This window comes from Pseudonaja textilis, chromosome 13, assembly GCF_049901715.1.
Source record: "Pseudonaja textilis isolate UNSWEBS1 chromosome 13, rPseTex1.2, whole genome shotgun sequence".
Taxonomy (NCBI): Eukaryota; Metazoa; Chordata; class Lepidosauria; order Squamata; family Elapidae; genus Pseudonaja; species Pseudonaja textilis.
In genome coordinates, this window is record NC_142002.1 from 19,378,366 (window position 1) to 19,402,459 (window position 24,094).

General features: G+C 46.9%; 2 protein-coding genes across 3 annotated transcripts; one reads left to right on the forward strand and one right to left on the reverse strand.

Moving 5' to 3' along the window:
- Nucleotides 1–494: 494 nt before the first annotated feature.
- CRABP1 (cellular retinoic acid binding protein 1) lies at nt 495–7,539 on the reverse strand. Its single transcript, XM_026709696.2, has 4 exons — nt 7,364–7,539; nt 5,980–6,158; nt 2,805–2,918; nt 495–933 (listed from the first exon to the last, which is right to left on the reverse strand). Exons 1-4 carry the CDS (start codon nt 7,431–7,433, stop codon nt 883–885), a joined length of 414 nt encoding a protein of 137 aa, XP_026565481.1. The 5' UTR covers nt 7,434–7,539; the 3' UTR covers nt 495–882.
- An 8,150-nt stretch (nt 7,540–15,689) lies between these two features.
- Nucleotides 15,690–24,077, forward strand: SKIC8 (SKI8 subunit of superkiller complex). Of its 2 annotated transcripts, none has more exons than XM_087941663.1 (11): nt 15,690–16,007; nt 16,836–16,909; nt 17,010–17,037; nt 17,865–17,970; nt 19,154–19,326; nt 19,890–20,038; nt 21,851–21,944; nt 22,101–22,194; nt 22,564–22,656; nt 23,634–23,712; nt 23,815–24,077. In XM_087941663.1, exons 2-11 carry the CDS (start codon nt 16,898–16,900, stop codon nt 23,902–23,904), a joined length of 918 nt encoding a protein of 305 aa, XP_087797789.1. In that variant the 5' UTR covers nt 15,690–16,007; nt 16,836–16,897; the 3' UTR covers nt 23,905–24,077. The 2 variants fall into 2 exon arrangements, with proteins under 2 accessions (XP_087797789.1, XP_087797790.1); XM_087941664.1 differs by having other exon boundaries at nt 15,949–16,007; nt 16,855–16,909.
- Nucleotides 24,078–24,094: the final 17 nt, after the last annotated feature.

Genomic DNA, 24,094 nt, shown 5'->3' on the forward strand with positions numbered 1-24,094 from the left:
ATTTAAGATCCATGTTTTCATTGGCAAAGATTAAATCTGGGGAAAAGAACTGGGAGAGTCCCCTGAAAAACACACGGACGCGTATGATTTGAAAAGGGGAAAGGTATATAGCCAAAACGACAAGCCTGTGTTTTGCGGCTTGACCTGAAATACTCTCCGACTTTAGAGGCCATAATTAGGTTGTTAACTATGATTGGGGGTGGGTGGGAGAACAACAACCCTGGTCTATGGGGAATGATTTCCACTCATCTTTGACAGCAACAAATTCCTTAAGTTAAATCTGGTGTGGCAAGTGCAAAACGCAGCACAGAACGATTGCCGCTGGTTGGGAAAACTGCTACTTTTTTTAAAATAGAGCTGAAACAACCAGGTGCGACACCCATCTCACCAAGGTGTGAGTGTGGAGGTTCTTCCCCCCCCCCTCCCTGTGTGTTGTTTTGACTTGTCTGGATGCCCTTTAAGACTTAAAAGACACATTGGTTTGCAAAGCCGGGTGAACCAAGAACCAAGGGATTTAATCACCGCTCGGATCGTACAAATGTCAAGCTATATAAATACCAGTGAGCAGCAGGGGATGAGGGGGGAGATGAAAGGGGTTGTTTTTGTACCCGCAAACACACAGGCACACACACACACACACACACAAATTCTACGGGGACCTGGATTCGCCATCTAAGCAAAGGGGGGGGGGAGATCTGGAGATGGAGCAGCGAGCTGGGATTTGAAACGACATGTACGATCACGCAAGAGCCAGCCGGTTCAAACAACACCACGCGAGGATGTTTACTCGGCAAGACTTGTGTTCACAACACCTGCTGTTGATCCTCCAGCTTTTCCTGCAAGGGGATGGGTGGAGAGGGAGGGCAGGTTGGCCTTTTTTTGTCACTCTCGCGTGTAAATCCTGGTGCACACCACGTCATCCGCGCCAAAGGTCTGCAAAGAGAGAGAGAGAGAGAAAAAGGAAAGCACCTGAAACCAAGAGAAGACTTTCTGTGAAGTCTTTGGTAGAGAAGATGGCCGTGGAGCTCTTTGCTGGTTGGAGACCAGGAGGACAACATCTGCAGAAGGCACCACCTGGGGGCTGTTGAAACTTCACCCCACTTGGAGACCTTCTACATTGCTCCTCAAAACAGTCTTTGAAGAAAATGCTTCATCTGGTCTCCGAATTCTTGGAAAGATGAGAGTTCTTGCATTGATGTACCCCAAACTTGGAAGATCTCCAAAGCACCTGCAGGATTTTGCTGAGTCTGGACACCTTCAGGGTCATCTCCAAGTAGCCTTCAACTTCATACCAGTTGGTTTAGTGACCACTGAAAGTTGCAGCGGCCCTGAGAAAAGTGACTTACGACCTTTTTTTTTGTTTTGTTTTACACTTCTGTCCATTGCAGCATCCCTATAATCAAGTGATGGAAAATTCAGGCACTTGTGCCACGGACTCCCTATTTATGACGCCCGGGGTCATGTCATCTTTTGCGACCTTCTGACCAGCAAACTCAAATGGAGGAAGCCAGGTTGATTTAACAACCGTGTGGCTAACTGAACAGCGGCCATGGTTTGCTTCGTGACCGTCACTGCAAGAAAGGCCATAACGTCGGGCAAAAAAAGATACACGGCTGTCTCAGTTTGCGACAGGAATTCTGAGCTCCATCGTAAGCGTACGTCGAAGGCTACCTGTACTGCTCAAGAGTTTGTGCTTCTCCAGAACATGCAAAGCCAGCATTCAAGCTAGGTTGGGCCCAAGGGATGCCTTGGGGGTAGGGAACACTGGCATCACTCTAGACCATGGTCCCCAACCTTGGCCAACCTTAAGACTTGCGGACTTCAAGCTGGCTGAGGAACTCTGGGAGTTGAAGTCCACAAGTCTTAAGGTTGGACACCTCTGCTCTAGATCGAAGATATATGCCAGATGACTTTCAGATTTTACGTTGGAGTGTTTTGACTTTGGCGCTCAGTTTGGGAGAACCTTCACTGGTCTACGTCCCACTATAAGACCTGTAGACATTTGTGTGCACATGCGTTGTTGAGCGAGCTAGAGAAAGAAGGACAAGACCGGCTCTCGTATTGTTCTTTTGAACTTATAAAATGATTTTTGGAACGGACTCCCTTCTTCCTCCCATCTTTGGTCCTCACCCTGGACCAAACGGGCCTGGAGGCTCTTCCCTTATGGAAAATCGTTAAAAATGTTCAGATGGAAATTTCATTGCAATTTTCTCCCAGTGGAACGGAGTTAACAGGTGGGAATTAAGAGGCTGAGCCCTTTCCCGTCCAAAGCACCTTTAAAAAAAAATAATAAGGGGGTAAACGCGAGAATTCGGTCTTTTTATCCCGGGTTTGAACCTTGTCCCTGAATTCCAGGGTTGAGCATAACAGAATAGAACCGTGAAAAGGCAACGCTATCAGCGGTGCTCAACCCAGTTTAAACTTAGGGGGGGGGGTGGTTGTTTTAGCTCGCTACCCAGGGGTGATATGCTACCGGTTCAGCCTGGTTTGGCCGAACTGGTTGTAAAAAAAAGCCTCCCACAATCACCTGAGAGCCGACGATCAGCTGAGAAGAGAAGCGAAAAGCGCAGGATTAGCACTCCTACCCACCCCTGTGCTTTTCTTTATCCTCTCAGGTGACTGGCGCTACAGGCCTTGTGGAAAGCTGCGCGCGCGCGATAGGCGCATGCGTGCGAATCACCAAACCAGTCGTGGAACAGATCGGATCCCACTGCTGATGCTACCCAAAAAATTGAGAGCAGCTCTTCTCTTGGGGAAGGTGGCAGGAATTGCTCAGCCCTCCGTAAAAGCTCAAAACCCCTTACCAAAATCAGCTCGTCTCCAACCAGTTCTCTTGTCCAGTATGTTTTGGGACCCTGGCCATCCAGGAGCGTTTGCTTGCAGTACAGTTTGTTTTCATTCTCCCAAGTGGCTAAACTCTGCAAGAAAAAAAATGCGCCCCTCCCTCGCGGCGGACGGGGGAGGGGAGGTCAGATATTAGGACAACGGTTGCAGTCAAGCAACAAATGGGGAGAAATGGCTGGCGGCAGCCGATCTCAGCACCTGCAAACGAGCTTCCATCCCTGCAGCAGATACGAGGCAGAACAAAGCACCTTGTACAATTTGGTGGGCAGCTCAGAACGGTCTAACTTTCAGTTAGGATATGGAGGGCGGGGGGAATTTAAGGCTGCAACTCTTGAGAATCAAGAGGAAAAAAAAAATCTCTGGGTCAGATCTTCATGGTTGGGCAGATGTTTTTGCGTCTGAAGTTCCAGACCTCCCAGAATTGAGGCTTGTATTTTTCTTCTGGAAACACACCAAACAGATTTTTATCATTAAATTAAAAACACACACACACAACCAAATTTAATGCCAGATTTCATCAGGCCAAATTCAGTAAACAAGCCCAGCCAGAAAGAAAAGTTTGCCCTGTTGGATTCCTGTTGGCTGTTGGTTCCATTTCAAGTTTGGGAAAATTGCTGCTCCAGGCATCTTAAAAGACAATTACATTTTCTTTAAAAAAAAATAAAATTGAACCTGATCATTGGATTAAGCCACAACCCACAAGAAAATGGGGTATAATCCTTCTGATAGTTTCCAGGAACATGACATTCCTCTTTTGGGGATTTATTTATTATTTATTTAACTTATTTAACTCTTCTAATGCTGTTTCTGGCTACCCTGTTTGCTGTCTTCATGTAGGACCCCACCAATACTTCAATTTAATCATGATCTTTCTCTTTAATCCAATGAACAGACAAGACTCTGGAACCGCATTCTCCGTCTTATTCCTGATCTCAATTACCCTAAGGTAGTGTTTCTCAACTTTGGCCATTTTTAAGATGGGTGGACTTCCAACTCCCAGAATTCCCCAGCCAGCTCTAGGTCAACATTGCATTTGCCCAACCACTTCCAAGAAGTGCAGACAGGACTGCTTCTACTTCCAAGAAGTGTAGAAGAAGACCTGAGGGCTATGGTTTCGTTCAACCATTGCTATTCACCGGTGTATAACTTTGGAAAAAAGCTGGTTTGTGCAGGCATTGAGTCACTTCCTGGCTAGAAACTAGGAGATGATGAGTTCTAGTCTCGCCTTAGGCACAAAGCCAACAGAGTGACCTTCAGCCAGTGAGTGCCTCACCCTAGGAAGATGGCGACACAGGCCAACCAAAAAAATCTTTGTCAAGAAAATTCTGTGGACTTCTTTAGCCAACCACGAGGAGGTAACTCCAAGATAACACACACAAAAGGCTTTAGGAACACTGGATCATCAATTACAAATTGCTTTGGTGGGCTTGGCCATCCTTATTGAGGCGGAGAGGATTCGTGGTGACAGCGAGGGAAAGAATACCAGAGTTGGAAGGCATCTTAGAGGTCTTCCAGCCCACCCCCCCTTGCTCAAGCGGCAGACTATACCAGAGGTCTCCAAACTTGGTAACTTGAAGACTTGTGGACTTCAACTCCCGGAGTTCCTCAGCCAGTTTTGCTGGGAGTTGAAGTCCACAAGTCTTAAAAGTTGCCAAGGTTGGAGAGCCCTGTTCTTCAACGATCCAATCTGGGTCAGTCACCGGAACCAGAGGTTTTCGTCTTCTGAGTTCTCAGACTCGTGCCAGGGCCCAACTTCAGGAAACTTCTGTAGTCTAGCAGAAAGTTTGCTAGGACCCATGAACAACACCCACTTCTAGGGAGAAGTTCTTTGAAGATGGGCTCCAGCTGGTTCCGGTGACCGACCCAGATCAAATCCTTCAGTGTTATCCTTGGAAACGTCTATTCGCTTTCATTCCTGACCTATTCTTCACTTTGCCAGCTGCCAAGAATGGGCCGCTGAGGTTCCCCTCCGTCTCTTTTCCCACAAAACAGGAATTGGACGTCCCTAAAAATCTTCCCCAAAGCCAAATCAAACTTGCATGCCTTTTTTTTTTTTTTTTTAGAGTAATCCATTGCCAAACTCGGCAGTTAAAACTGCCAAGTACCTGAAAGGAACTTCCAAAGTGCAACCATGATTCCCCGAGGAGCATTTTGGATGAGGCCAGAGAGGAAACCCCCAAACCAGACCATTGGATGGGGATGTCCAGCCTCTGACTTCCCCGCGAGGCTCGATGACAGCGAAGCCACAGCAAAATCCTTCCTGCCCCAAATCCCGATTCATCAGTCCACAAAAATCCTTCCGTGACTCATGGAGAACAAGTGGGTTTGGGTGGTGGTTTTTATTTTAAAGTAGATCCCCAAGGAGGAAGTGAGAAAGGTTTTGTGGCTCTGGTTTGCCCGCAATGAAGAGCAAACTTTGCCTTTTTTGGGGGGGAAATAAATTAGTCCCCTGGTTTGTGGCTTGCGGAGAGAGCAAAATTCACCTAGACTTCCCTATTTGGGGTGCGATTCTGCATCTGGGTGTAAAACACACAGAGACAACATTTCTCTTGTCTTTGCGGCTCCTCGGGAATCTCGGCTCTGGTTTTTCACGGGATTATGGAGATCTGGCTACCTTCAAAGTTGATCAGGCACCATCTCTGGGGCTCAATGGGGTCAACTCGTCCCACCAGCTCTTTCCCTCCACCCCCCATGGGTTTCTGCATGGTGTGGCATTTCCAGCCCAATTTTTGGGGGAGACCCACTGTCAAAAATCATCCAGCTCGGCTTCAAGAAGTTCGAGAAGAGGACAAATGGCCAACTTCTTCTTGGGTTGTTCTCAGAGAAGTTCCAAGGAACTGTTCTAGATTGGAGAAGGCTTTGAACTTTAAGGACAGGGATGTCCAAACTTGGCCACTTTGGAGACTTGGGGGGTCAGAATTGCCCCCCCAGCCGTTTCCACAAGTCTTAAAAAGTGGCCAAGGGTGGAGCACTCTGCTTTCAGAGCACCTCACCTGCAGCACATTCGTCCTGTCCTGGCAATGTTGCCTTCCACCCCAAAACTCCACCGTGGGAAGAAGAAGCTGCGGGGGCCCCCACTCCAAGCCCACCCACCCCCATCCTGCCTTGAAAGTCAAGCCTCAGGAGAAGCCTCACCTTGCATTTCCTTCCATCGACCGTCTCCTCGTCGAAGCCCTCTCCGACTTTGAAGCTGATTTCGGTGGTGCGGACGGTGGTGGAGGTCTTGATGTAGAAGCGGTCCCCGTCCTGGCGGATCTCCACGTGGGGCTTGGAGGCGGCGGCCACGGCCACTTTCCTCAGCATGGCGTTCACTCCTGGGTAGAGGCGCGTGGGGTGGGTCGTGTTAACAGGATGGAGCCCCCGCCCCCCTTGGGCGCCTGGAGGGACTGGCCTTACCCAGGGGGTCCGATTTCCAAGCAGCTGGTACCTCCCGCGTCCCAGGGAAGAGGGAAGGACCTAGCCCTGCTGTTGGGCGACCTGAGATCTCAAGAGCTGCCCCGATGGCGAGGGGGGGGGGTCTGGGCAGGTTTACCTGAGAGCAGGTGCCCCCCCTCTTGGGCAGAGGAACCTGGCTACTCCTTCCTGTCTAGATGTCTCTTTTTCAGGGTAGAGAAGGGGGGAGCAATAAGGGTGCCACGGAAGAGCAGCAGCCACGTTGCCTCCAGCCACGAAGATACTCCGCGTCCCTCCAGAAAGTCCCCTGGCCTGGCTCCGTTCTCACGCGCCTGGGGCCCGCTCCTCCTCCCCCTCCTCCTCCTCCTCACACCCTACTCCCTTGTATCACTGATAATGTTGCCTTGTTGGGTCATGAAATGTCTGCAAAAAACAACAACACCCCAACCCAGACTCAGAGAGCACTGAGGACCCCACTATCCTCCTCCTCTTCCTCCTCCTCCTAAATTTAGAATCAGAATCGAGTTGGAAGGGACCTTGGAGGTCTTCTAGTCCAACCCCCTGCCTAGGCAGGAAATCCTAAGTCATTTCAGACATGGGAATCCATCCAGTTCAATGGTTCCTTCCTTCCTCCTCCTCCTCCTCTTCTTCTTCCTCTTCCTCCTCTTCCTCCTCTTTATCTTCCTCTTTCCTCTTTTCCTCCTCCTCCTCTTTATCCTCCTCTTTCCCCTTTTCCTCCTCCTCTTCCTCTTCTCCTCCTCTTCTTCTTCCCCTTCCTCCTCCTCCTCTTCCTCCTCCTTTCCCCTTTTCCTCCTCTTCCTCTTCCTCCTCCTCTTCCTCCTCCTCTTTCCCCTTTTCCTCCTCCTCCTCCTCCTCCTCCTCCTCCTCCCTACCAGCGCCAAGTGCGCTTCCTCTCGAAGACCCGGGTGGCTGCCTCCCTCCCCACTAACTCGCGAGTAAACCAACACGGCTTCTGCCTGTGTGTGTGCGTGCGCGGGCGGGCGCAATTGGCCGGGGGGTGATGGTGGTGGTTTTCCTTCCAGCCGCCGCCTTGATGCCTAGCGCCTTGGCGGAGCCTTTGACACCCGAGCCTTCCTCGCTCCCCTCCTTTCCCCACGCGCCTTACCCAGGACTTTCAGGAGTTCGTCGAAATTCTCGCTGCTTTTCATCTTCCAGGTGCCGGCGAAGTTCGGCATGGCGAGGCAGGGCGGGACGCCGCGAAGGAGAAGAAGCGAAGCGAGGCAGCCGCGAAGGAGAAGCGAAGCGCAGGGAGCTCTGCCTCCGTCTGTCCCGCACCGCGAACTGGCCGAGGGACTCCTTTACCCCTCCCTCCCTCCCTCCCTCCTTCCTCCTCCTCCTCCCCCACCCATCCATCCATCCATCTGCCTCTTTTCTATCTCTTCCCTTCCTTCCCCCCCCTCCCCACCCCGCTGGGGGCACACAAGCGGCGCCTCCCACTGCCCCCCCATCATCCATCAACCCACCCCCCCACGCGCCCCGCCAGCAGCGCCCTCCTTCCTCACCCCCCCACCCACCCCATCCATCCATCATCCCCCTTCCCCATCATCCTGTGCCGGGCCAGCCACCGACCGCCTGGGTCTCTTCTCCCCAAAAGGAGATTCTGCCCCCCCCCCCCATCAATAGTACCTCGCTTTGCAGCTGGGAGGCAGCGGGAAGATTCATGGGCCGAGGAGGAGGCGATGACATGGGGAAGGGGGAGAAGCCCTCCCACACACACGCACACACGCGCGCACACACATGCACACACTTTCCCCTTCTGCCCGGTGTTGGATGGTGCAAAGGGGCTGGGGTTTGCGGGGTGGGGGCGTCTGAGGAGGTAGGTTTTCCTGGGGACCTTCGCTGACGCTTAGCCTCCCCTCCCTCCTGTTCCAAGGTGCATATTTGGGCTGAATATAGAGTACAGCATAACAGATAAAATGAGAATATTAGTAGCTCGGGGCTGAAAGGAGGGCTCCTTGCTGCTCTCTGGGCTGGGTTGTTTTTCTTGCAGACGTTTCGTGACCCAACTAGGGAACATCATCAGAGTTAAAAGGGAGTGAGAAGAGGAGGAGGAGGAGGAGGAGGAGGAGGAGGAGGAGGAGGAGGACTGTGAGGTCCTTGGTACTCTCTGAGTTTGGTGGTTTTCTTGCAGACGTTTCATGACCCAACTAGGGAACATCATCAGAGCGAGAAAGGAGTGAGAGGAGGAGGAGGGGGAGGGGGAGGAGGAGGAGGAAGAGGAGGAGGAGGACTGTGAGGTCCTTGGTACTCTCTGAGTTTGGTGGTTTTCTTGCAGACGTTTCATGACCCAACTAGGGAACATCATCAGTGCTAGTAAGGAATGCTGTTTGCTGTCGGTTTATATTCTGGTGTCTAGCAGAGTTGGAAGAGACTGTGGGGGTTTTCTACTCCAACCTCCTGCTCAAGCAGGACCCCTCTATGGAGATTGGTTGTCCAATCTCTTCTTGAAAACCTCCCGTGTTGGAGCACCCAATGACTTCTGGTGGCAAGTTGTTCCACTGGTGAATGGTCCTCGTGGTTAGGAACTTTTAATTCCAGGTTGCTTCTGTCCTTGATTAGTCTCCATCCGTGGCTGCTTCTCCTGCCTTCAAAGGTGCTTTGGAGAATAACTTGACCCCCAAATCTTCTTTGGGGCAGCCCCTCCAATATGGGAAGGCTGCTATCCTGTCTCCCCTGGTCCTTCTTTTCATTATTCATTCCCAATTCCTGCAACTGTTCTTCACCCCGGATTTCGTCTTCCTTGCTCTGATGGCCAGGCCATTTTTCCATCCGAGAGAGCCAAAATTGCACTTGGAGTCCGGCCACAGGAGGACTGGAGGTTTCAAAGAAAACAGAGAACGCCGAACCAAGAAGAGAAATGGTGTTTCTCTCTTCTGGAGTCGCTCCCGTTTCTTCACACAGGACTCTGGTTTGAGCTGCTCTTCATACAGAAAACACGGTCGCCATCCTGCCTCAAACTGCAGGCATGGGAAGGGAAGGGAAGGGAAGGGAAGGAAAAAGGAAAGGGAAAAAGGAAAGGAGAAAGGAGAAGAAAGGAGAGGCAAAAAGGAAAGGAAAGGAAAGGAAAGGGGGAGGGAGGAAAGGAAGGAATAAAAGGAAAGGAGAAAGGAAAGGAGGAGGGGAGAGGAAAGAAAAGGAAAGGAAAAGGGGAAGGAAAGGAAAGGAAGGGAAAGGAAAGAAAAGGGAGGAAAGGAAAAGGGGAAGGAAAGGAAGGGAAAGGAAAGAAAAGGGAAGGGAAGGGAAAGGAGAGGAGAGGAGAGGAGGGGAAGGGAAGGAAAGGAAAGGAAAGGAAAGGAAAGGAAGGGAAAGGAAAGGAAGGGAAGGGAAGGGAAGGGAAAGGAAAGGAAAGGAAAGGGAGGGAAAGGAAGGGAAAGGAAAGGAAGGGAAAGGAAAGGAAAGGAAAGGAAAGGAAAGGAAAGGAAAGGAAAGGAAAGGAAAGGAAAGGAAAGGAAAGGAAAGGAAAGGAAAACCATGCCATCCAGGAGCCCTCACCCTCCAACCACCTATTTCCCACAGGGGCCGTTTTCAAGAAAATAAAATTCATCCCCCTGGCCTCCCAAATCAGGCTCTGCTTTTTAATTTATTTCATTGATCAACCGAATTTATTTATTTCATTGATCAAACAAATCGCCGCCCAACTCACACACGTGCTGGGGGATGACCCCAGGCGGCTTACAACAAGATCCAGAAACGCGTTTGTGTGTCTTCGTCGGTTCTCTTATTTCACCTGGACCGTTGGCTTCACCCGCCCCGCCCCGTCCCGTCCCCTCCCGCTGGCCCTCCTTTCTCCCCTACAGATGGGTCTCATCCGTCTCTTTTTGGGGCAAGGCCTGGCCAGACAAAAGGACCCTGTGTAGCGCTACAGCTGGAGCCAGGGGTCACTCAATCATCCCTCCCTAATGGCTCTCCAAATAGCGCCCCCCCCCTAGTGTTTATTGACCGCACCGGGAGGAGCGTGAATTAGGAATGTGCCAGCCGAGCAAGAGATGGCAGGAATAAATCCAAAATTGGAACAGGAGGAGAAAGGTGATAAATGGCCTGTGACACAGATAAATGATCCATCTGGAAGGCAGGAAGGTGGTCGTACATCTCGCTGACACATTCAATTGATGGAGGGGGCTCCCCGCGAGACCGTGACAGTTGTGAGGCGGGGGGGGGAGATGTAATCGGACGGATGCAACCGAAGATGCGTTTGGGCACTTCTGCCCTGCCGGCCATTGTGCACGAGGCTCTCATTAAAATGACACCATTGTCACTGCGGGTTTTTTTTGTACCCGGAGCTGCAGCAGCGACAAATCAGAAATGGGGCCTGTAAAAAAAATACGCCCCCCCTCCAAAAAGCCACTTCTTTGTATGTGGGGGGAGGGAATTCTTTTCAATATCTTGGCATATCCATGCATGTTCTCCGTGGTAAGACGGTGAACTGTTCGCCGATTATGGTCAAAACATTCAAGAGGACACACAAACACACAAACACACACACACACACGCAAACTGCACAGTGGAAGGCCCCGTGTGATGACCGAGGCGTGGCACAAAAATAACAAAATCACCAAAGTAGAATACATTCCCTTGAATGCCTCCAACTTGGCCCCCCCGCAATGTCCAGTTATCCCCGGCTGGAGATCAAACTCTTCCGAAAACAGTCTACAAAGGGCAGAAATGCAGTCCGAAGCCAAAGTAAAGATAATTAGAAATAAAAATCCAACACAAACCACACTGAAGTAATGAACACGGCAGGCCAGGATGATAAATGGCAGACTTTCAAAGAATAACACAGCACCCACAGTTGGGAGGATGCCAAAATCCAGATAAGCCTCGAGAAAAATAAGGCACGCTTTGCTTCCAGCAAAGAGCTGTGTGCAAACGCTCTTCTTATATTCCGTTCCCCCAGCTGCAACTAATGAAAGGGATCAGGGCCCTTTTCTCCCCTGTAAGCCATGTTGCTCCCTTCTCTGTTCCTCCTTGCGTGCCCTAGGATGAAGAGGTGGTTCACCGGCAGCAGGCTGAGGTTTCGGAGAGCGAGGACTCAGATGAGGGGCCTGCATGTGATGGAGGGATGAGGCCAGGACCATCAGGGAGTCGAATGCTGCCTCCGGAGATGGTGGAGGCTGGCAGCAGTGATGAAGATGCCTCCGAGGAGCCTGTGCCAACTGCACGTGCGCACAAGGCTGCTCGAAGGAAAGAGCAGCTGCAGCAGCACGGGCGACTCAGGAGTAAGGCTGCAAGGTGATGGCTCCTCCCTTAAGGGATAAAAGCCAGCCTGAGAGACCGGAGTTCTTTGCAGGAAGCAAAGAAGTTCTTGCCCTCAAGCCTTGCGGACGTTTGGAGTATCTTGGTTGGTGTTTGGTCTTTGTGTTTGAAATAGTTTTTAGTGACTTTACCTAGGTGTTCTTGGCAGCCTTGCACCACCTCGGCAAGGCTCGTTCTTATCAGAGACAATTAGTTTGAAAAACAGCCTTTTAACCGTGAAGGAACGGAGTTTGTAAAGAATCATTAAAAGGTTTTGCTGTTACCTCTGTTTCGTGTTTGTTTCCTTGGAACCAGGTTTGGATCAGAAACAGCTTCTTGGAGGAGAAGAGATACGTTTTCAAGGGAAAAAAAAAACCAAGAAAGTTTTGGAAAAAGCACCTTTGGAACAAGAAAAGCCGAACAGAACTGCTTGCAAGGAAACCTTTGTTCCGCATCCTCCAACAGATTTTTTTTAAAAAAAGCCACATTATCCTCACCTCCCATAAAACCTCAGCTCCATATGCCAACGGGAGCGTCTTTGTCTCATCTCCTTAAATGAGATTTGTCCGTGAAAGGTTAGCCCATCTTCCTGTCCTAATGAGAAACCCCATTCAGCCAATTATCTCAATTATTGCACATTAGGAAAGATCCAAATTCTCCCCCGGGGACGTTGGGATGCCTCTTTAAAACCTCCAACGAATTCCAGATGGGTTTAAAAAAAGGCGTATCAAAATTATATCTTGCATCAACTTCAGGGGTCCGAGATGTAATTGGACAGTTCAGTTCTGGCGGGGGACGGGACCTCAGTGTAAGCTGCCCATAAATGTTAAGGGGTTCCGGATTTATTTTTTTAATTGAACGAATAACCTGACAGCCGTCCAAATGTAGGCCGATAAAGACCGCAGGGATGAGTTAAAAGGGATATTAGGTGATTTTTTTTTAAAAAAAAAGTGACAGAAGTGAGAATCCAGTCTCAGTGAGTAAACTCAACTGGAACCTCACAAACGTTTTTTTAAGGAAAGATCTGATGACAATCACAATCTCTTTTGATCCAAGATTTGCACTGAGCTATTGGCTCCCATCCCAAATTGTCAACCTGCTGAAGAATAACTGAGAAATAATCTTCCATTTCATCTCACTATTGATGTTTCAAAACTATATGTTTTGGCTCTGCCACAGCCGGGCCCATCGTTTAACCTCAAAGAAAGTAGGTTATTTGTTTCAGATCACCAGAGGAGGATGAGGCTGGTAAAATAAAACCCCAAAGGGTGAACAGACTGAAGATGTGTGAATTGAGGAAGCTTTTCATGCTAACAGGGAGAAAAAAGGTAACTTCATATTATTCAAACACTAGCTCGATACCCGTGCTTTGCTATGAAACTATGTGGTTGGGCTTAGTTTTTGGGGAGGAAAATAAGGGGGGGGAAATGCTGCCTCTGCCTACCAGCATCCATCGGTATTCATCTGGCTAGTGTCCTGCCAGTGTGTGAGAGAGCTGAGGGCTGTTTGGAAAGTGAAACAGTATTTGCTGTGTGAGCAAGGAGACAGCAAGGAGCCTGGGCGTGGCTTAGCTCAACTCTTCTGTCCTAAAGCTGCTTGGTGCTCTGAAACTAAAACTGAAACTCCTCTGTTGGGGAGGGGGAGTAGAACTCCTTAGCATCAGAGAACGTTAATAATAATAATAATAATAATAATAATAATAATAATAATAATAATAATAATAATAATAATAATAATAATAATAATAATATAGGAAATACTAATGCTCTGATGGTCATTTCAAAAAATCCTTTCTTAGCACCTAGAAGTTTGTAGGCTTTACACTTCTGGAGATTTTGTGATGATGAGTGAGTGGCATTTCGCATATAGACAGACAGACAGATAGATAGATAGATAGAGGAGGAGAAGGAGAAGGAGAAGGAGAAGGAGAAGGAGAAGAAGAAGAAGAAGAAGAAGAAGAAGAAGAAGAAGAAGAAGAAGAAGAAGAAGAAGAAGAAGAAGAAGAAGAAGAAGAAGAAGAGGAGATGGTGGAGGAAGAGCAAGAAGAAGAAGAGGAGGAGGGAGAAGGAGAAGGAGAAGGAGAAGGAGAAGGAGAAGAAGAAGAAGAAGAAGAAGAAGAAGAAGAAGAAGAAGAAGAAGAAGAAGAAGAAGAAGAAGAAGTTGCTCTTCTGTTCCTTTTGTCAGTGAGATTTGCGGAAGAATGGAGGCAGCGAGGATGTTGCTTTTTAAATTTCCTCCCCCCCCCCGCCCCCAGCTCGTCCCAATTAGGTTTATGAGGCATATCAAAGGCATTTGGGAAGGACAGGAATGGTTCCAGGACGCGCAACGAAAGGCCAATTCGCTCCTTCGGTTTCCCTCTACATTTCCCCCCCGCAGGAACAATCTGCCATACTGACTCAGGCGGAGAAGAATGGAAAACCAAAGACATCTGGCCAGAGCCAGGCTGCAGATGTGGGGCAGGACGGGATCCAGATGTGCAAATCCCGGTGAGGATTTTCCCTGAACGGAAGAGTCAGGCTGGGGGGGGGGGGGCAGAAGAGAGGCTGGACCCCCTGAAAAGCCAAGAGGGAGACCTCGACTTATGGATATTAAAGGAGCCCCCCTTCTCCGCGAGGGGGGGATGGGACCCTGAGGCATTAATACAATTGAGTGAGTCCAGAGGTATTTTACGAGAAGAGTTCTCCACTCCCCTGCTCCCAACAGAATACCTCAAATCTCCAGAGTTGAAATTTTGGGCTTAGACAACTTAGAACTACGCTGTCTTCAGTCTGACCTAAGCTTAGTACACAAAATTGTCTGCTTCAACATCCTACCTGTCAATGACTCTACTTCAGCTTCAACCCCAATGACACACACGCAAACAATAGATACAAACCCAAAGTAAACTGCTCCAAACTCGATGGCAGAAAATACAACTTCAGCCACAGAGGGGTCAACGCCTGGAACTCATTCCCTGACTCTGTTGTTACATCCTCTCTAACCCCACACTCCTTTATCCTCAAACTATCCACTGTGGACCTCACCCCATTCCTAAGGGGTCTGTAAGGGGGCGTGCATAAGTGCACCATTGTGCCTCCCGTCCCTGTCCTATTGTCCCCATTTATTCGTACCTCTTTCCTATATTCTTACTCATGTTTATTACTTATACCTGTTATCTTGTAAGCGATTGACAAATCAGATAAATAAATAAAATAAAAATTAAATAAGGAAAGAAGGAAGGAAGGGGGAAGGAAGGAGAACAGGGAAGGGGAAGGAAGGGGAGAAAAGGGACGGAGGGAGCGGGAGGAAGGAAGGAAGGAAAGAAGGAAGGAAGGAAGGAAGGAAGGAGGGGAGAGAATACCCATTCCTAAGAGATCTGTAAGGGGCGTGCATAAGTGCACCATCGTGCCTCCTGTCCCTTGTCCTATTGTCCCTATTTATTTGTACCTATTTCCTATATTCTTATTCATGTTTATATTTATACCTGTTATCTCGTAAGCGACTGACAAATCAGATAAATAAATAAAATTAAAAATTAAATAAGAAAGGAAAGAAGGAAGGAAAGGGGAAGGAAGGAGAACAGGGAAGGAGAAGGAAGGAGGGAAAAGCATGGAAGGAGGAGAAAAAAGGGAGGGAGGGAACGGGAAGAAGAAAGAGAAGAGAGAATACCCATTCCTAAGAGCTGTGTAAGCGGTGTGCATAAGTGCACCATCGTGCCTCCCGTCCCTGTCCTATTCTCCCCATTTATTCATACCTATTTCCTGTATTCTTACTCATGATTATTCTTATACCTATTATCTTGTAAGCGATTGACAAATCAAATAAATCAAAATAAATAAAATATAGAAGTAGGAAGAGGGAAGGAAGGAAGGGAGAGAAAAGAATGGAGGGAGGAAAGGAGGGAATACTCCTAAGAGGTGAGTAAGGGGCGTGCATAAGCCCACCAGTGCGCCTCCCGTCCCTGTCCTACAGTTCCCATGTATTCCGTTTATTATGTATATACTGTTATTATGTATATATATATATATCCCATGTAACCCATTTATTATGTATGTACTGTTTATACTTCCATGTTTATATGTTCACACTTATGCTTGTTTTCTCATCCACGCTTGACAAACTAGACTAAACTAAATAAATGAATGAATAAAACTAACTAACTAGAGTTGAATGCAAAGGAGAGTGGGGCTCTTCTGCAGGGCGGGGGCAGGTCCTGGGGGTGGGGTGGGGGGTGCTGGAAGGTGGCTGTCAGCAGGGCGCGTGGTGGGGAAGCTCCCAGACCTTGCAAGCTGCCCTTCCAGCCGGGGCCACTCAGTTGGGGCTCCTCCAGGGGCGCCGCCTCCTCCCCCACCCCCAAAAAAAGCCCCGCCATCCCAGGCACCAAAAAGAGCCGCCCTGCGCTTTCCCTTTGGCGCCGCTCAGGGGCGGCAGAGAGCGCTTTGTGCCGTTCTGGCCGCCGCCTCGGTGGCGAAAGCGTGTCGTCATCAGCGGGCGCCCCCGCCCCCCAAGCGCTGCGCGGCGACGGGCAGCCCCGGCGGGTGAGTTGCTGGGGGAGCCGAGCGAAGGGGATGGGGCGTCGGTTTCCATAGCAACCCCATCTTTCCTCTCCCTCCCCCCACATCTGGTCTCCTCGGCCTTGTAACCCCCCCTCCCGCCCCACATCTGGGCTCGTGGCTTTTTAATCGTGCTTTTCACTTTCTAAGTATCTTTTCCATGGCAAGTTTAAACATTGAATGGGGGAATTGATCATTTATATATACTGTGTATGTATACATGTATGTATGTATGTATGTATACATGTATGTATACATGTATACACACACACTCACATACTCCCATCAATTCAATTTTTAAATTTACCATGGAAAAGACACATTAGAAAATATGATACGTATATTTTTCCCATCAATTTTCCCATTCAATTTTTAAACATACCATGGAAAAGATAAATTAGAAAGTTATTTAAATAAGCAGGTATATAAAGGTATACAAATAACTTTCTAATTTATTGTATGTATGTATGTATGACTGTATAGGCCCTTCCAACTGCCTCCCACCAGTAATTAACTCTGTTAAAAAAACAAAAACAGCAGGGTTAATTACAGGTGGGAGGTGGTTGGAAGGGCCTGTTATGCATGCAAGGGCTAAATGGATTAATGATATATAAAGGCATAGATCTCTGTAATGGTAGCTTAATACTCTGATGATGTCAGCAGAGGCTGATGAAAGCTTAGTAAGTATAATAAATATAATTTTAGCTCTGGATATTTATATATATGTGTGTACATACATACATACACACATACATACGTATATTTTATACACACACACACACACATAAAATCAAATATTTGTTTTCCCCTCAGTGCTTTCCTCTTCTTCTAGAGCTTTGATGCAAATAGTGGGTTTGTGAGAGAGAGAAAAGAAAATGACAACTCAGGTAAGGAGGCACCGTCAGCCAGTTGTGTTATTTCACACATGTTATAAGAAAGAGGACTGAGAGGCTGATTCCTTCCTCTGTTTTTTTCCCCCCCTTTCAGTATAGCATTCTCTTCAAGCAAGAACAAGGTAAGGAAATTCCGCTTTTCTAAATTGTGTTCCGTGTGTTTGCTTTTTAAGGAGTTACCCTGTGGTCAAGAAGCATGGCCAATAAATGTAATAAAAATGAAATGAATAAAACAAACAAATAAGGTAGCAGGTTCAGGAATCCAAAGGTCATGGATGAAACAGGGATATCCCTAGTTATTGAAAAGATATGTATTTATTCTGTTTACTAAGAACATTTATATATATTTATTCTGTTAAGAATATGTATGTATGTATGTATGTATTCTATTTGTTAAAAACTTTTATATGGCTGCCCAACTTGCTTATGGTGAGTCTGGACAGTTTACAGTGATAAAACTGCAATAAAACCCCAATACAAACCTCAATAGCGCCCCCCCTCCCCCTGGCAACAATCAAACTAACCCCTGGGTGGACTCCATATCACCCTGGGGTCCCATCCCAGACCCAACTGGCAAATTATGTCCTCAGGGCCTTTTGAAGGCCTATCAAGGAGGGACCCAGTCTTCATGGGGATGATGTCCCCACAGGGAGGGAGCCACCATGGAGAAGGCCCTTGGTCCCTCCTGAAGGACCTCCTTAACAGAGGGGCCCCGTGACATGTGGGGAAGGTCAAGCCAGCTTTGCTTTTCACAGGTAGAAGGTGTGGTCCACCAGACTAGCTGGGCGATGGGGGAGGGACAGGATCCTAAAAGCATGGAATCATCAAAGCCTGGAATTCCCCTGTGGAAGGTTTTTCAGGTTTCATGCTGGCTTTTGCTCACTGGAACTTGTTTCTTGGAAGAGGCTAACGGAATCATCACTTTTCCCCCCCCCCCTCTTTCTCTCAGCGCACGACGATGCGATTTGGTCGGTTGCTTGGGGCAAAAACAGAAACGACGGCTCGGAGACCGTAATCTCGGGCTCTCTGGATGATCTGGTAAAAGTCTGGAAATGGTAAATTCCAGGAGGTTTTTTTTTAAAATGCTGTGTAGCGTTAAACAAGTAAGAGAAGTACATGCAGACAATTCTCAGTGAACGAGCTGCCACGTAGTGACTACTTGAAGTTGGAATGGATCTCCCCAGGGCTACTTATGGCCTGTTTTCAAAGTTGTGATGGCCGCACAAACACTTACATGCACACACTCCTATGTTTCCATTTTGGATATTTGGCATTCAGCTCTCGTTTACAGCTGTTCAATATTCTGCAGTTACAGGGCTGTGATTTTTGGCATTCCCCCCAGTTTCCGGCAAAAAGCACCCAGCGGTGAAAATATTTATTTAATGACCATACTATTTGCTCAGTGATTACAGCATTCTCTTAACAACATCTGTCAAAATCAGGTGGGCTCATACGTGGGGACCTGTTTTTAACAACTGTCATAACTTACGAATGTAATTCTGGATTCAATAATGGTGATAAACTGAAGACTACCTGGATTTAGTTCAGAATTAGCAGGAAAGGTATTGTGGTTTGCTGGCAGCTTGTGCAGATGGCAGTGGAATTGGACAGTGGGGAAGAAAGGGGATCAGTCAGGGAGTCTGGAGAGGACTCGGATGAGGGTCCTGCATCTGATGCAGAGATGGGGTCAGGACCGTCTCGGAATGGGGTGCTGCCTCTGGAGCCTTCGGAGTGTGGCAGCAGCAAGGCAGAGGACCCAGGGGAGCCTGTTCCCAGTGCGCGTATGCACAGAGCTGCCAGAAGGCGAGAGCAGCTGAGAGAAAAGGGGCGACTCGGGAATAAGGCTGGGAGGTGATTGCCCCTCCCATAAGGGATAAAAGTCAGGCCAAGGTGACGAAACCTTTGTAGGAAGCAAAGTCATTCGATCGGTTCATTCGTGAAGCTCTTTGTACTTTGGTTGGTTTCTTTTCTAGTTCATTTGCTACTTCTTGTTTTTGGCAGCACTTCGCAGAACTGAAAGGTGGTCGCTTATCTTGAGGGACTGTTTGAGATTCATTACTGTCTGGGAACGGAAACAATTCCTAGCGTTGCAATAAAATAATTGTTTTTAAAATAAGAGTGTGCATAATTACGGTTTAGGAAGCCTGGGTCAGAACGAGCGTGTATCAGGAATTTCAGGAAGCATTGCTGAAACGATCAATGGGCCTACCACTCATGCTTTCTTTCTCTTTCTCCAAGGAATGAGGAGAAGCTGGACCTCAAGTGGACTTTAGAAGGACATCAGCTGGGTGTCGTTTCTGTAGACATTAGTCATACAGGTACCATTGCTGCATCCAGCTCATTAGATGCTCACATCCGCATTTGGGACTTGGACACCAGCAAGCAGATCAAGTCAATAGATGCCGGGCCAGGTAACGTACAACCCATCCCTGAGAACGGAGCAAATGTCTATTTACTTGTGGCCTATCCGTTTTAATTAATTTAATTTAAGTTAGATGAAAGATTATGGCTGCCTTTATTACCGCCGTTGTTTTATTTTTTAATTATAAGTCAATCAATCAAGAGGACAGTGAATATCCTGTGGAGATTTCTCAGTCATCCAGGTGCTTTACCCAAAAAGGCAACTGAACTTTCTTGGTGGTTGTCGTGTTTTTTTTTTCCTTTGAAAATATTTCGCTTCTAATCCAAGAAGTTTCTTCAGTTCTAGTTGCCTTTTTGCGGGTGGAGGGGGAAAAAATGCATCTTTGGGGCATTATATTCACAGTGTACATTGAACCAATAAGCTCATAGCCCTGAAGCAGTTAAAATTAACTAATTGGTGCTGGGCCTGAATATAGATTTACTCATTCCCGTTTGCTTGTTCGGAATATTATTTCCTTGTTTGGCACACTTGTGTTCAAATATTGCACAACCAAAATAAATGTACTCCACCCTGGACATCTCACAGTTTTTGTCTTCTTTTCTTTCGTTGTAGTGGACGCTTGGTCGCTGGCTTTTTCTCCCGATTCCCAGTATGTGGCAACCGGAAGCCACATCGGGAAAGTCAACATATTTGGCGTCGAGACCGGAAAAAAGGAATATTCCTTGGACACTCGAGGGAAATTCATCCTAAGCATCGCTTATGTAAGAGGCCTGGTTTGTCTTTTGATAAGCATATATTTGTCACCTGTTATTATCACTCCCACTTGGCAAAGATCCTCCCAGATACTTTGCGCTGAATTATAAATAATGGTTTTTATCAGCACTGCCGAGAGAACAGGGAGGAACTGCTGTGAGGGTGTCCGTGCCATAAAATATTTTCCAAATAAACCTGCCCTCTTGTTCCCTTCGCAATTAGGACACATCCTTTTAAAGAGAGATAAAGAAATCGATAATGCATTTTGGGGTGGGGGTTATTTGGAACCAGGGTAAAAAAAAAAATCGACATTAGAATCCGGAAACATCCGAAGGGTATTCTGCTGATGTCACAGCGGCGATGTATTTTTGTCAATCCTCCATCCAGCCCACCTAAGTGGGATGTGCAAATGTGTCTTCACTGGTTCCTCCTCATTGGATGCAGCATTCCACTCTTACATCAGAACTGGTGCATTCTGTGCTTTTCATAGGTCCGCAGCTGATTTTTCTTTCGCTTGATCGTGCCCTATGATTATTATTAAGTGTTGTACCTGATGATTCTTGACTCTTGATGAATGTATCTTTTCTTTTATGGACACTGAGAGCATTTGCACCAAGACAAATTCCTTGTGGGTCCAATCACACTTGACCAATAAAGAATTCTATTCTATTCTGTTCTGTTCTGTTCTGTCCTATCCTATCTATCCTATCCTATGCCATCCTTTCCTATCCTATCCTATTATTCTAATTATATTCTTATTAGACCCTATGACTATTAGTAAGTGTTGTAACTTATGATTCCTGACTCTTGACAAATATCTCTCTTCTTTTTATGTACACAAGAGAGCATTTGCACCAAGACAAATTCCTTGTGTGTCCAATCACACTTGGCCAATAAGGAATTCTGTTCTGTTCTGTTCTGTTCTAGTCTAGTCTAGTCTAGTCTAGTCTATCCTATGCTATGCCATGCCATGCCATGGTATTCTATTATTCTATTCTAATTATATTCTTATTATACCCTATGACTATTATTAAGTGTTGTAACTTATGATTCCTGACTCTTGACAAATATCTCTCTTCTTTTTATGTACACAGAGAGCATCTGCACCAAGACAAATTCCTTGTGGGTCCAATCACACTTGGCCAATAAGGAATTCTGTTCTGTTCTGTTCTATTCTATTCTATTCTATTCTATTCTATTCTATTCTATTCTATTCTATTCTATTCGTCTAGTCTAGTCTAGTCTATCCTATCCTATCCTATGCTATGCCATGCCATGCCATGGTATTCTATTATTCTATTCTAATTATATTCTTATTGTGCCCTATGACTATTATTAAGTGTTGTAACTTATGATTCCTGACTCTTGACAAATATCTCTCTTCTTTTTATGTACACAGAGAGCATTTGCACCAAGACAAATTCCTTGTGGGTCCAATCACACTTGGCCAATAAGGAATTCTATCTATTCTGAAATCCTTCCTAAAGTCCCATGTGCTGATTAGATAGGTAGCATCCATACTCACCCTGTTAGTTGTATGGTCCCAGGTTTAGGTGGGATTCGTTTCTCTTCTGCATTCTAGCCGGTAGGTGCGTTCCTGGAACCCACTTAATTGGTTGTGACTTAACCCATGTCGGCCACTCGAACAAATAATTCTGTCTGGCTTTTCAAGCTTACTAAACCAAAATGTAATGAAGGACAGTCCCCAAATTTCAAACGCAAAAAGGTGAAGAAGCGTTGCGTGTGGTTGTGGGTATCTTGGCTTCTTGTGGCACAGGAGAAAGAGGGCAGGGACCAATCCTGGTTTCTAATTGTTTTAGAGTCCAGATGGAAAATACCTAGCCAGCGGCGCTATCGACGGGATTATCAATATTTTTGATATTGCAACTGGGAAACTTCTCCACACGCTGGAAGGTGAGGTTTGGAATTCCTCATTTCTTATATATTGCCGGCAGGATCTTCCCCTGGCAAACCTTCTCGCGAGCAGTTCAGCTGGTTTATAGAGCCAGGTGCGAATTGCATTTCCAGCCGCCAAAGATACAACTTGTGTGATTCTTTCTTCCGCTTCAGGTCACGCCATGCCTATCCGTTCCCTGACGTTTTCTCCAGACTCCCAGCTGCTTGTTACGGCATCGGATGACGGCTACATCAAGATATACGATGTGTGAGTGATGCCTTTGTTGAACCCGGTCTACTGTTTCGGTTCCCTTCTCAATAAATCTTCCCACCAGCCTCTTTTGCGTTTCCACATCCAACTCCAGGATTTTCTGAATCCAAGGAATGAACACTCCTGAAATGGGAATGTGAAGATGATCTTGCAAGAGTTTTTCTCTTCCCTCTTTTTCCTATCTCAGAAGTCTACCTGTAGTTATAAGCTATCATGGATCGCTTGTCTGTTTGGACTCTCTGTTCCTACCTCTTTTATTAGAAGTATCTTGGGATTTTGGAGGCGTTCTGTGCAAGGCATTCTGAAAAATCATTTTAAGTTGTTTTCTCTAACCCAGAATCTGTTTGTTTGTTTTTAAATTAACAGACAGCATGCCAACTTGGCGGGCACTCTGAGCGGCCATGGATCTTGGGTATTAAATGTAGCCTTTTGCCCTGATGATACCCATTTTGTTTCGAGGTGAGTAGAGTGATATATATATATATGGATCTTTGGTTACTTGGGTTTTTTCCCGCGTAAAATTGGAAGTATCTAGGCGATGTTTCGATGAAGTCTCATTCATCATCTTCAGGCTTGTGTCTTCAGCTTTGTGCTTCTCAGAGATATATATGTGTGTGTGTGTGTGTTTTCAGAGGTTCTCGCGGGTATTTTTATGTGGATCTTTGGTTATTCGGGTTTTCTCCCGCGTAAACTGACTGAACTCAGAAAAGCACAGAGCCGAAGACACAAGCCTGAAGATGATGAATGAGACTTCATCGAAACGTCACCTAGATACTTCCAATTTTACACGGGAGATATATATATATTTGGGGGAGGGAGGGAAGGAAGGAAAGACGGAGGGAAGGAAAGAAGGGGGAAGGAACAGAAGGTACAAAGACAGATGAAGTGGAAGGAGGGAAAGAGAAAATGAGAGACGGAAGGGAGAGGAGGAAAAAGAGGATGAAAGGAAGATGGAGAGAGGAATAAGAGGGAAAGGAAATAAAAGGGGGAGAAAGTAGGAAGATGAAAGGAAGGATGGAGGAAGGAATAGGAGGGAAAGAAAATAAAGGGGAGAAAGTAGGAAGATGGAAGGAAGGACAGAAGGAGGAATAAGAGGGAAAGAGGAAATAAAAGGGGGAGAAAGTAGAAAGATGAGGAAAGAAAAGATGGAGGGAAGGAATAGGAGGAAGGAAAGAGAAAATGAGGATGGAGAGAAGGAGGGGTAAGGAAGATGCAGGGAGGGAGGGAGGGAAGGAATCTCTGTAAAATTGGCCTTTGCTAGATTTATCATCCAAATCTAATAATCAATGAAAATGTAATTGTGGAAAAGGCAGGTTAGAAATCCAATCCGTAAATAATTTCCCAAGAGCACGTAACTTTACAAGCAGCCGTAGCAGGAAGAGTGCTGGAATTAAGTGAACCGATCTTTTCTTAAAAAAATAATAATAATATTCCAGCTCATCAGACAAAACGGTCAAAGTCTGGGACGTGCCTTCCAGGACCTGCGTCCACACCTTCTTTGACCACCAGGACCAGGTAAGGAGATCCTGGAGAGCTGGAAAGGCTCTTCTTCGGGGCAGCCCATCCCCCAGCTGCCCTTCCTTCTAACTGGCTGGTCCCTTCTCTCCACCCCTCCAGGTCTGGGGCGTGCAGTACAATGGGAACGGCTCCAAAATTGTCTCTGTTGGGGACGATCAAGAAATCCACATTTACGATTGTCCCGTCTAAAGTTTCTGCTTGCGACAGCTGCGGTGTCTGAAAGTATTTTAATACTCTTTTTTTCTTTGGATTAAGAAAAATCGTAACAGATGGAAATCTGAAAATGATTGAGGTGGGCATTTTGCTATTTTGTTTTGTATTTTTTAATTATTTTGAAGCTAAATAAAGCCCTTGCTGTGGAATCTGGGCGGCGATTCGT